The sequence below is a fragment of the Lycorma delicatula genome, chromosome 7 (genome assembly GCF_047948215.1).
Source record: "Lycorma delicatula isolate Av1 chromosome 7, ASM4794821v1, whole genome shotgun sequence".
Lineage (NCBI taxonomy): Eukaryota > Metazoa > Arthropoda > Insecta > Hemiptera > Fulgoridae > Lycorma > Lycorma delicatula.
The window spans coordinates 125,570,042-125,584,471 of NC_134461.1; the positions used below are offsets into that span (position 1 = coordinate 125,570,042).

Sequence of the window (14,430 nt, forward strand, 5' to 3'; positions counted from 1 at the left end):
AAGTCGAGATTTCTAGCATTCAAGTCCTAGTGTCAGTTATTTTTACATGGATTTGAATACTAGATTGTGGAGATCGGTGTTCTTTGGTGGTTGGGTTTGAGTTAACTACATATGTCAGGAATGGTTGAATTGAGACTGTACAAGACTACACTTCATTTATGCTCATAAATATCATCCTCTGAAGTATTATCTGAACAGTAATTACCGGAGGCTAAACAGGACATATAAAGGCACTGATGAAGGTTGCAAAACCAACAGAATTCATTATGATGAAAGTTTAAATGAATATTATATTAAAACAAATTTTGTTCCATTTGTCATTAAAAATTAATAATTTTTTGTCATTTCTCCTAGCAATGGGAAGCTTCAAAATCCTAAACATTTTTTGCTGTTTCTTGAATTGTGATTGTTTAACAGATCTAACCCAATGTTTTCCTGTTTTGTTCCCAAAACAAATATAATTTTAGATAAATTGTTCGTACCAAAAGTATAAGTCATTCCTGTGCTTCAAAATAAAAATTTGAACACGCACAGCAAACAAACCAATGCACCATGTTTTTCATAATGTTTAACAGTATAAATTTACAGGTGTAGTAACTTCCAATTTAATTGAAAGCTTCACTCATGGAGAGGAAGCATTCCAGTCTCTTTCATCTTGAAACGAAATGACTGGCACTAGATAGGGAATCTTAGAGAGCTGCATGAAAACAGTCAAATGACCAAAGACAAAAAGAAAACATATTTTCTCTCATCCTCTTAAGTAATACTTTACGGTGGTTCCGGAGGCACAGATAAAAAGAGAGAACTAAAAAAAAATCTATGATTTCAATACATTTAAAAAAATGTAGTTTATTAACTTTAAAGATTTGAAATAAGAACGTATTAAACAAATAATGTAGATCAAATATATAATTCAACTGCATACTAAAGAGATTTTATAGCCATGTTTTTTTTTGTTTTTTTTTTACTAACATGAGAACTGAAAATTAAATTGAATAATTAGATGTACAAATATCTAATTTTTTTAAAAATCTATCCTTTCGAGACCCATATCACCCTGTACAAATAATTCAAATAAGTATGATTCAATTTGATCCAGTACAAAAAATAAAATAAAATGACACTCACTTTATTTTTTCATATGATTCCTACAAAAGTACTTCTGCGGTAACCTGCATTTTCAGTTTTAAACATTTTTTTGTAAAATACTTTGTTAAAAATTACATATTACATATAAAAATTAAATTAAAATGAAGTATTAAAATATTAAAATTCAAATTACATATAAAAATATATATGACTTCAATTAAAAATGAAATAAAGTAATATAAAATAAAAACATACTACATGTATACAAAATACATGTAAGTACATGGCAAGCGTATCCTCCTCAAATTCTGTTTGTAATACATAATACTTTATACATAATGTTTACATACATAATACTTAATACACATAATACAAAATAATTTTCTAAAATATCTAGATTTATATTAATAGGTGATCTTCACCATTAGAGAAACCCAATTTTTTATTTTTATAATGCCTAAAATGTTCAATGAATCTGGCTTTAAAAGATCTATTGGTTTTTACCTATATAAATCAACTCACATTCATTACACTTTATCTTATAAATCCCACATAAATTGTATAAATTATATGAATCAGTATTATTATTATTGCTTTTTAGATATTTCATTATGTAGCTGTTAGTTTTATATGCAGATTTAAATTTATTATTATCATAAACTTTAGTTATATTTTCAATAATGCTATCAGTGTATGAATAAGTAAACATTTTCAACCTTCTGTGTGTTATTTATTGGTTTCAAAGTTATTGTACTACTAAGTTTTGACATTTGTTTTTTATATATATTATCAATCACTATATCCATTATGAAGTGCAATATGTTTTATAATATTTTTAATTCTGTGTTTAATCTATTTTTATTATTTTGTGTATAATGGTTCATCCTATTAATCATATTAGTATACGTGTTAATTTTGTGGGAAAAAGGATCGTTTTTTTTTGTCTATGAATTGTAGTGTTATTTTTATTATATTAGTAATTTTGATTGTAGTAGTTTAAATTTGATTATTTTTATTAATTTCAATACAAACATCTGAAAAATTTATTGTTCTATTTATATCTATTTCAAATGAAAATTTTAAATTGTTATAATATGAATTAGGCTTATTTAAAATTATGAGGTGTTCATTATATATAACTGGATAATAAACAATAAAAACATCAACATAACGAGTCCATAATAAAACATTAAGTATATGAATAATGCCATAAACTATTCTATTCTCAAAATCTTGTAAGTAAATTTCAGACATGATAGCTGACAAAGGAAACCACAGGCAAGATATTTTCCTGCATATAACACTTATCATTAAAGTAGTTTCGTTGACACATATATTCCTTATAATAGTGATTATGTTATCAATAAATTTAGGGTCTTCATGATTATTTAGTAGTTAGTTTTATTATATCAATAGGTATGCTAGGAAACGTATTACTTATCATAATTTACCATCCTAGTATTTTTTCCAAGTGTTAAGTTTTTTAATTATTTACAAATTCATATCCATTTTTTATATTATAACTATAATGTAAATTCATTTTTATCCTAGGAATTTTATCAATTATTTTGGAAATAATATAAGGTGGAGCAGATGTAGAACCATAGAGACGCTGGGTTTATGTATTTTTGGAAGTTCTGTTAATTTTGGAGCGACAGGTTCAAAAGGGTGTAATCTAATATGATATCTTAAATTACTGTTATGATTAAAAATATTTTGGTTATTAAACTTTTTATTTTTTAAAATTTATTAGTAGGGTCTTTTATTTCTCTAAAATTGTTTTCTATTATATATTGTTTCATAAAATTATTATATTTTTCAGTGTAAATAATAACAGGTGTATTAGTTTTATTAGATTTTAATATGATATAATTATTTTCATTTAATATATTTTTTAAATGGTGAATTACTTTTTTACTAAAAAAAAAGGTTTGTGAAACAAATTTATAACTTAATTCTATGAATATGTACAAATATCTATCTACTCTAAGTAAAATCTCATATCATTTAAAGTGAATGATTAACAACAGTTTATAATGTTTGTAAGTATTTTTTTGTAATGTGACAGCCAGTTTTTAAAATTTTATTTACACTCAATACTTGTGAAATTGCTTGTTTTTAAAACTATGTAATCTAACCAAACATAACCTATGCTTGCTCGTCAAGGTTAGCAAGTGAAGCGAGCTTAGGTTAGGTTATATTCAAAATTATATAAGTTAATACTAATAATTTATATTACTTATAAATGGGAATCTTATGATGATATCCCTAATTTGGAAGACTATAACTTTCAACAACTCATAGAGAATCGTTCTGAGACTGTCGATCCTAAGGCAGGGGCACATACACAAAATATTTAGAATTTGAGGATGTGTGCAAACAACAAAATAAAAAGGGAAAAGGGAACATCAAGAGAATTAATCAATCCTTATTTATGTGAATTTTAATGGAGACAAGGTACAGAAATGAAGATCTTTTTGAAGTAATGTTTCAATATATTAGTGAATTTGTTCTGTTTAATGATTGAAAAAAAATTGTATTTTGTTTTATTATCTTCTATTGCATGTAACACTTCGTGTTATGTAAAATGAGAAAAAAATTTGTTCAATAACTGACCAAAAAGTTGTATTTTGTATTGTGTAAATATAAGTTTTGTTTTTTCAACAAAATTATTTTTTTGTGAATCATTTTACCTCCATTTCAACAACATGGTTTTAATTAAGCATTCAAAAACAAGATATTTTACAAAGATTAAAATAAAAAAATATTTTAAAAGATTGGATAATGGATTCCAAAAAAATACCAGTTTGTATTTATTATGTTGTTCAACAAATTATAAATATGCAACAAGTTATATTATTTTAAAATAAGTTAATCAGTTTTTAAATTGTTTCTGTACCACTAATAACAAGGAAGAGTCTTTTTTTGCAAATATCAGTCAAAGTTTAGAATGTATTAACACACAATTGTGAAGTAATTGTACTGGGTGTATCTGAAGTATTGCTGTTAGTGAAGAAGTTAGGTGTAGACAAAAATAAAGCATTGTAGATGCTAGGAAATCTGCCGGTCCATCCCCACCATGTGTTCAAATAAGCTTACTAAATGTTGATAACATAATTTTTTAACAGATTCATTCATAATAGTTTTATTAAAAATATTACACAAATAACAAAAAGTAATTTTCGATTTCATTAAAATTTGGTAAAGCAATTATTATTAATAAGCTAAATGATGCAATCAAGAATATTAAGGCAAAACTTTTATTTTAATTGAAAAACAACAGGCATACATTTTTACCTTGACATAAACTTACTATTTTATTTTTATAATAAACAAAGAAATTACTTAAAACCAAATGCTTTGATGTTCTCAAAATTGAGGTTTTTTCAGTCTTCTGATAAAACTAATAAAAAAATTAATTAAGGTACATTGTATTTAATCTTTAAGTTGAGAAACAAAAACGGTTTCATGAATAAAGAAGTTTTTTTTTTTCAATAAATGAAAAGACTAACTTATATTTTAAGTATCTTCATACTAAAATTACAGACACAGGATAACATTAGTACCTCCGAAACCGAATTAATTCTTTAAAGTGATTCTATTTGTTTCCAGTTTTGTTTAACATTAGGCACACAATTTAAATCTTTACCTGCATCACAAATATTTTCTAAATTAATTGTTTGTGGTATAAGTGAATTATTACATGCTAATATTGTAAAAATAGTCTCTAAATTTCCTCCAGCTCCTAACAAATGCTCTTGAGCACCTTTCATTGAAGAAATTGCTAAATGTTTTGAGTGTTCACCAAAAAATGTTTTAATGACTCTTAACTCAACATCATCTCCCACACGTGTTGATGTAGCATGGGCATTAATATATATATATATATATATCACTTTTTTTTATACTAGTATCATTAATAGCACGCGTGTCATTGCTAACACAGCACCAATACCATGTTCACTAGGAGCAGTCAAATGTGAACTGTCACCAAAAGTCCATAACCCACCACAAACCATAACATCTGCATAACCATTTTGTATAAATTTAAATTTAAATCTCAATTGCATGTGCACCAGTTGCACAACTGTTGATACATCAACAATATGTATCAGTCATTCTGTCGATACAGAACGATTTGGTCCTTTAAAACCACATTTTATAATAATTAAACCAGCAGCCATATTTGGTAAAATTCTAGGAACAAAATACAGACTGACTCTATTATTAACCGCAGAAGCTTTTTTTTAAAGCTTCAGTGGTTTCAGAAACATCTACTATATCGACCATACCCATTCCCACACAAACACCAGTTTTCTACTTACCGATATCATCCGTAGGTAACCAATTAGCATAATTTAACGCTTCTTTAGAAGCGATAAGTGCATAAGCTGATGCCAGTGACATAGTTCTTATTTAGTTTTTGTTAAAAAATAATCAGATATATTCAAATTAGGTGTAACAGCTGCAACTCTGCAAGGAAGTTTTGAATAATCTTCATGTTTTAATTGTGTCAATCCACTTCCACCTGAAATAATTGTTTCCCAAGAATAACATTATTCCCCACGAGGGAAATCAATTCTAAACCGGTGACAACGACTCTACGTCGCTTTATTATACCGGTACATTTAACTGAATAGTTACTAATAATAAATCTAAAAGCCAAGAGACAAATATCAAACGCACTCTAATATTACACCACACACAGATTTAGAATTCATTATTCACTGTCATATTAATAGGGGGAACACTTGCTGAAATTTTCATCATACGGTTCGTGACAGTAAACAGTTTGAAAAAAAAATTCTTAATTTACTAAAATCGTTTTACTTTACGTAAATAAAATTCGCAAATATGGATATATGTAATCAACCGAACAATTCAATCCCCAAACCCGGGATATAGTAGTTATTTACTAAACGCGGTAACTAATATTGGTTATGACGTCATGTCGATCAGCTGTGTTTTTCAGGTGTAATGCACGGTGTATAAATTTAAACGAATAAATGTAATTTTTCAAGCTAGTTAAATGTAGCAAATAAAGGTTATGAATGGAATGAACTGTTTCACGAAGGTTATTAGATACTCTTTATTTATTACCGATCTGCATTTATCGAAATATTGGTAAGATTCATTTGATACTCATAAATATGTTTCATTTATTATCTTTATCATTATTTTTATTTATTTTCAGACGCTAGTAATTTGTACTATTTGTACAAGTAATTACTAGTTACTAGTAGTATACATGTAGTACTAGTTTTTTGTTATTGTAATTATGTACGAATAAGTGTAAAGTCGTATATTTTGTCTTTTTAGTGTGATAATGAGCAGTGTAACGTTATAACCTATTTATTGATCGCCGGTGATTTGAATATTGTTTGTTTTAGATTGTATAATATTCATTATACTGATTAAATAAACCTTCAAAAATGTATTATTAGTTAAAAGAGTTTATTTTTAAGCTATATACTTTAATATAATGATCATTTTTCTATTCTGTTGAAATATACGTTTCATTAACATTTTTTGCAAAGTATAGTTCAGTAATTCAGAAAGGGGTAGTAGAAGATGGTCACTTTTGATTAGGTAAACGAAAAAGTTGTATCTTATCCTTTTCAGTTTTTTAATTTGATAATTTAAAGTTTTTCATTATGGTTGTTTATTAGTGTTATATATCTGTACACTATTTAAATAAAATTGTTAGAACATGTAACAATTTTTTTTTAATTATAATAGAACGCTTCCACGCGCTCACACACAGACACACACACACTCATATGTATATGTATTATTAAATGAAACAATTTGTTAACATAGTTCTAAGAATTTTGTTTAAACTTGATCTGTTCTTTTAACCTCATACGTTGTATCTTGGTTAAGTTATTTTTTCAAACTTTAAGACCCATTATCTCAGGACACATTAAGAATTTAGCAAGGAAGTTTTGCACAGTTGTTTCAAGGTTTTAGCTATTAAATGTTTACATACATTTTTCACAAAAAGTTTTTCACTTAGAATTTTTATTCAATTTTCCTATTTTTGAAGTTGATTTTTTTCACAAAAAGTTATCAGTTTTAGAAAATATAGATCATTATTGCTGTGTTTTGTTTGCATACCCAAACAGACTAAAAAAATTTAATTTTCTTACTTTAAGCGGTTGATGATATAACGAGTCTTAAAGAGTTTTAAAACATGCAATTTTCGAAAAACAGCACAATATTCTGGATTGTCTGAGTCTTCTTCCTCATCATCCTTGTATCCTGGTTGAATACTTTTTCTGTTTTCCTTAGTTCCATGATAATAAACTACTTTTATCTTCCTGTGTTTTCACCTGGTTCCATTCCAAACTTTAACACTGTCCCGCATTCCCAGCATTGTATGTTGAGGCACCATCATAACTATCACAATATAAAGCTTTCAAGCTGACAAAAACACATTTTAGTACCCTGGACCATAAAACATTGTTATAAGATTCACTGGGGTTCTGTGTGAGACCATGCAAACATTCTCTTAGAAAATTAATATCAGCAAGACTTTGAAGAACTGGTTTTATTACTGTGGCAGTCAGTTTAAATATAGGTGATTTATGTGAATATTATTTTTTTTTATTTTAGCTACGCTATATTTAAACGTATTAAATATACGTTGTATTTGTATATGTTGTATTTACGTAAATACAACATAGCTAATGAAAATGCTTCTCTTCTTCTCTTGGAAAGTCCATGTTAAGGGTTTCCATTTGTTGAGATTTTATGAAAATAAATAGCCTGTATTGCCCTCCTCATACCTTTTATACTATGTATATTTTTTCTTATAACAACACCGTGGTAGTCCTGAATATCACTGATAAATTTATCTGTCAGTTGACCCTTTCCTGAACTTTTCTTTTACCATCTTCTAACAAAACATTCTTCATATTATCATGAAATATTTGTAATTGTGAGTGAGCCCATCCACTTCTGAATATGACCAAAATTTCCCCATATAAACACCAAATTTCTCTTTCTTATAACCAGACAGTGCCAACAAAAAACATTTCTAAAAAATTTCAAGATTTGGTTTTTTCGGTGAGTAGTGCTTAATAAAAAACATCAATTTGACCCTAAAATTTTATTTTTGCTTATTTTATTGTTTTTTGTGCATAAAATAACTTTTGAAATAAGCAAAAATGGAAAAAATTTGAATTTAAAAAAAACAGGGGTCCAGGTGCCCTTAATGAAGTACATGTCAATGGCCAATGAAAGAAAATGACTAATATTTGTGAATGAATGTTGATGCTATATCTATGCCACCACCTTAGTGATGATAAAACATTACCAGTTTTACATTTTTCGGGAATTTTAAATGTTGCATATCTTCTTTTCAGTTGAAGATATAGTCGGCTGTTTTCTGTAGTTTTTGTAATTTCATGTTCCAACTGTAATAATTTACTGTTCAAATTAAAGAAAATTTGTTTTTGTTTTCTCAGGATATTGACTTCATCCATACCATTTCTTGTAAATCTTTTTTCACTCCCGGCTAGAATTACTGTTTCATCAGCAAATCGTAGTATCTTTATCCTTTCACCTTGCACTGTTACTCCAAATCTAAATTGTTCTTTAACATCAGTAACTGCTAGTTCTGTGTAAAGATTAAAAAGTATGGGGGAAGATCTGTGTTGGACTCCCTTTTTTATTACGTTCTTTGATTATTACTGTTGCAGTTTGGTTCCAGTAAGTGTTAACAATTGTTCTTCTATCTGTTTACTTGTACACAAAATGCTTTTAAAATGCTGAACATTTTATTCCAGTGTATCAAATGCCTTTTCTAAGTCTATGTAAATGCCATGTATGTTGGTTTGTTTTTCTTTAATCTTTCTTCTAATAAATCTGAGTGGTAAAATTGCTTCCCTATACTTTTCCTCTACCAAATTGGTGTTCTTCTAACACTTCTTCCATTCTCCTCTCAATTCTTCTGTACAGAATTCTAGTTAAGATTTTTGATGCGTGAGTAGTTAAGGTAATTGTTCTGTATTCTTCACATTTATCTGCTCCTGCTTTCTTTCGTATCATGATAATAACATTCTTTTTGAAGTCTGACGGAAATTCCCCTTTTTCATAAATATTACACACCATTTTGTATAATCTATCAATAACTTCCTCACATGCACTGCACACTAATTGTGCAGGTATCCTGTGTATCCATTCGAATCCTTTAATTCTCCCTTCAATTCAGATCTCAGTATTGTTTCTCCCATTTCATCCTCTTCAACTTCCTCTTCTTCCTCTATAACACCATTTTCTAATTCATTTCCTCTGTATAACTGTTCAATATATTCCACCCACCTATCGACTTCACCTTTCGTATTATAAATCGGTGTACCATCTTTGTTTAACACATTATTATATTATAATTTATGTACCCCAAAATTTTCCTTAACTTTCCTGTATACTCCGTCTATTTTACCAATGTTCATTTCTCTTTCCACTTCTGAACACTTTTCTTTAATCCACTCTTCTTTCGTTAGTTTTCACTTCCTGTTAGGTGCATCAAGCAGCCGTTAACATGTCCTGCTCTTATTTACATTCCCCAATTGAATAATATATTAAAGGAGGAGAATTCTAAATTGCAGTTAATTTTCTCACTGTTGAAAATTTAACAAAACGTTAACCAGTGAAAAATTTAAAGGTTGTTAACTGTTTCCTTGGAATTTCTCTCTAACAATCATGATTTTTTTTTTTATATTTTAGGTAAATAAATGCTTTGAAATGGCATCTCTGTTTAATGACCAGTGGTTAGATATAAGTTAACACCCAGAATTCAGTCGGATGAGAACACGTATAGATGTGTATCGTGCATTATCTGATGTGTGTAAAAACACTTTGGACCGGGCAGTATGGGCCGAAAGGCAGTAGCTTTGCATAATGAAATAATTAAAACAAGGAATTCTCAGCCTTCGTTGAACATTCTTTTATCTCCTAGTGGTACTCAGCTCGGCGTACAAAAACTATGATCAGAGTAAAACCGGATGGAAATTTTCCAGATGCTAATGTAAGTGTCTCTGTCTGTCTCTCTCACTCACACACACTCACTCACTCACTCTCTCTCTCTCTCTCACTACCTCCCTCCCTACCTCCCTTCATCAATCCCTCACTCGCCCTCAATCACTCCCACTCTCCCTCTCACCCATTTTTATGTTTTAAGAAATGAATGTTAATTAAATGTCATTAAAATTTTATATATTTTTATGTTTTAACAAATGAATGTTGGTGGTAGTGGGACTTAATAACATCCCAAATTATTAGATTTTTTCATTTCAATTTTATATATTTTTATGTAAGAAATGAATGTTGTTGGTGATAGGACTTACTAACATCCCAATTAATGGGATTTTTTTCATAACACATTTATATATTTTTATGTTTTAACAAATGAATGTTGTTGGTGGTGGGACTTTCATTTTTGCAATCTTTATAGTAACCAATATATGTTGTGGTGGTGGTAATAACCAATCAGCGATATAATAGCAATTTTTATTTTATTTTTTAACAATCTTTATACAACCAATATAAGTTGTGGTGGTGGTAATAACCAACCTGCTAGATAATAGCAATTTTTATTTTCTTTTTAACAATCTTTATAGTAACTAATTAGTGTTGTGTTAGTGGTAATAACCAACCAGCTATATAATGGCAATTTTTATTTTATTTTTAATAATCTTTATAGTAACCAATATAAGTTGTGGTGGTGGTAATAACCAACCTGCTAGATAATAGCAATTTTTATTTTCTTTTGATCAATCTTTATAGTAACTAATTAGTGTTGTGTTGGTAGTAATAACCAAGCAGCTATATAATAGCAATTTTTATTTTATTTTTTAACAATCTTTATACAACCAATATAAGTTGTGGTGGTGGTAATAACCAACCTGCTAGATAATAGCAATTTTTATTTTCTTTTTAACAATCTTTATAGTAACTAATTAGTGTTGTGTTAGTGGTAATAACCAACCAGCTATATAATGGCAATTTTTATTTTATTTTTAATAATCTTTATAGTAACCAATATAAGTTGTGGTGGTGGTAATAACCAACCTGCTAGATAATAGCAATTTTTATTTTCTTTTGAACAATCTTTATAGTAACTAATTAGTGTTGTGTTGGTAGTAATAACCAAGCAGCTATATAATAGCAATTTTTATTTTATTTTTTAACAATCTTTATACAACCAATATAAGTTGTGGTGGTGGTAATAACCAACCTGCTAGATAATAGCAATTTTTATTTTCTTTTTAACAATCTTTATAGTAACTAATTAGTGTTGTGTTAGTGGTAATAACCAACCAGCTATATAATGGCAATTTTTATTTTATTTTTAATAATCTTTATAGTAACCAATATAAGTTGTGGTGGTGGTAATAACCAACCTGCTAGATAATAGCAATTTTTATTTTCTTTTGAACAATCTTTATAGTAACTAATTAGTGTTGTGTTGGTAGTAATAACCAGGCAGCTATATAATAGCAATTTTTATTTTATTTTTTAACAATCTTTATACAACCAATATAAGTTGTGGTGGTGGTAATAACCAACCTGCTAGATAATAGCAATTTTTATTTTCTTTTGAACAATCTTTATAGTAACTAATTAGTGTTGTGTTGGTAGTAATAACCAAGCAGCGATATAATAGCAATTTTTATTTTATTTTTTAACAATCTTTATACAACCAATATAAGTTGTGGTGGTGGTAATAACCAACCTGCTAGATAAGAGCAATTTTTATTTTCTTTTAAACAATCTTTATAGTAACTAATTAGTGTTGTGTTAGTGGTAATAACCAACCAGCTATATAATGGCAATTTTTATTTTATTTTTAATAATCTTTATAGTAACCAATATAAGTTGTGGTGGTGGTAATAACCAACCTGCTAGATAATAGCAATTTTTATTTTCTTTTGAACAATCTTTATAGTAACTAATTAGTGTTGTGTTGGTAGTAATAACCAAGCAGCGATATAATAGCAATTTTTATTTTATTTTTTAACAATCTTTATACAACCAATATAAGTTGTGGTGGTGGTAATAACCAACCTGCTAGATAATAGCAATTTTTATTTTCTTTTGAACAATCTTTATAGTAACTAATTAGTGTTGTGTTGGTAGTAATAACCAATCAGCGATATAATAGCAATTTTTATTTTATTTTTTAACAATCTTTATACAACCAATATAAGTTGTGGTGGTGGTAATAACCAACCTGCTAGATAATAGCAATTTTTATTTTCTTTTGAACAATCTTTATAGTAACTAATTAGTGTTGTGTTGGTAGTAATAACCAAGCAGCGATATAATAGCAATTTTTATTTTATTTTTTAACAATCTTTATACAACCAATATAAGTTGTGGTGGTGGTAATAACCAACCTGCTATATAATAGCAATTTTTCTTTTCATTTCAATAATCTTTATAGCAACCAATATATGTTCTGTTGGTGGTAAAACCAACCAGCTTTATAATGGCAATTTTTATTTTATTTTTAATAATCTTTATAGTAACCAATATATGTTGTGGTGGTGGTAATAACCAATCAGCGATATAATAGCAATTTTTATTTTATTTTTTAACAATCTTTATACAACCAATATAAGTTGTGTTAGTGGTAATAACCAACCTGCCAGATAATAGCAATTTTTATTTTCTTTTTAACAATCTTTATAGTAACTAATTAGTGTTGTGTTAGTGGTAATAACCAACCAGCTATATAATGGCAATTTTTATTTTATTTTTAATAATCTTTATAGTAACCAATATAAGTTGTGGTGGTGGTAATAACCAACCTGCTAGATAATAGCAATTTTTATTTTCTTTTGAACAATCTTTATAGTAACTAATTAGTGTTGTGTTGGTAGTAATAACCAAGCAGCTATATAATAGCAATTTTTATTTTATTTTTTAACAATCTTTATACAACCAATATAAGTTGTGGTGGTGGTAATAACCAACCTGCTATATAATAGCAATTTTTCTTTTCATTTCAATAATCTTTATAGCAACCAATATATGTTCTGTTGGTGGTAAAACCAACCAGCTTTATAATGGCAATTTTTATTTTATTTTTAATAATCTTTATAGTAACCAATATATGTTGTAGTGGTGGTAATAACCAATCAGCGATATAATAGCAATTTTTATTTTATTTTTTAACAATCTTTATACAACCAATATAAGTTGTGGTGGTGGTAATAACCAACCTGCTAGATAATAGCAATTTTTATTTTCTTTTTAACAATCTTTATAGTAACTAATTAGTGTTGTGTTAGTGGTAATAACCAACCAGCTATATAATGGCAATTTTTATTTTATTTTTAATAATCTTTATAGTAACCAATATAAGTTGTGGTGGTGGTAATAACCAACCTGCTAGATAATAGCAATTTTTATTTTCTTTTGAACAATCTTTATAGTAACTAATTAGTGTTGTGTTGGTAGTAATAACCAAGCAGCGATATAATAGCAGTTTTTATTTTATTTTTTAACAATCTTTATACAACCAATATAAGTTGTGGTGGTGGTAATAACCAACCTGCTAGATAATAGCAATTTTTATTTTCTTTTGAACAATCTTTATAGTAACTAATTAGTGTTGTGTTGGTAGTAATAACCAATCAGCGATATAATAGCAATTTTTATTTTATTTTTTAACAATCTTTATACAACCAATATAAGTTGTGGTGGTGGTAATAACCAACCTGCTAGATAATAGCAATTTTTATTTTCTTTTTAACAATCTTTATAGTAACTAATTAGTGTTGTGTTGGTAGTAATAACCAAGCAGCGATATAATAGCAATTTTTATTTTATTTTTTAACAATCTTTATACAACCAATATAAGTTGTGGTGGTGGTAATAACCAACCTGCTAGATAATAGCAATTTTTATTTTCTTTTGAACAATCTTTATAGTAACTAATTAGTGTTGTGTTGGTAGTAATAACCAATCAGCGATATAATAGCAATTTTTATTTTATTTTTTAACAATCTTTATACAACCAATATAAGTTGTGGTGGTGGTAATAACCAACCTGCTAGATAATAGCAATTTTTATTTTCTTTTGAACAATCTTTATAGTAACTAATTAGTGTTGTGTTGGTAGTAATAACCAAGCAGCGATATAATAGCAATTTTTATTTTATTTTTTAACAATCTTTATACAACCAATATAAGTTGTGGTGGTGGTAATAACCAACCTGCTATATAATAGCAATTTTTCTTTTCATTTCAATAATCTTTATAGCAACCAATATATGTTCTGTTGGTGGTAAAACCAACCAGCTTTATAATGGCAATTTTTATTTTATTTTT

General features: G+C 27.6%; 1 protein-coding gene and 1 long non-coding RNA gene across 3 annotated transcripts in view; one reads left to right on the forward strand and one right to left on the reverse strand.

Annotated features, from left to right (window-relative positions):
• LOC142328373 (uncharacterized) overlaps positions 1-6,007 on the reverse strand; it is a 32,409-nt gene extending 26,402 nt beyond the window's left edge. Inside the window, exon 1 of the mRNA XM_075372080.1 lies at positions 5,415-6,007. Within this exon, the coding sequence (XP_075228195.1) occupies positions 5,415-5,496 (82 nt within the window). The 5' untranslated portion in view covers positions 5,497-6,007. The remainder of the gene's footprint in view (positions 1-5,414) is intronic.
• Positions 6,008-6,082: 75 nt separating this feature from the next.
• The window catches only part of LOC142327613 (uncharacterized), a 287,424-nt gene continuing 279,076 nt past the window's right edge, over positions 6,083-14,430 (forward strand). For both annotated transcript variants that reach the window (XR_012757030.1, XR_012757029.1), the window contains exon 1: positions 6,083-6,213. This is a non-coding gene — a long non-coding RNA (uncharacterized LOC142327613). The remainder of the gene's footprint in view (positions 6,214-14,430) is intronic.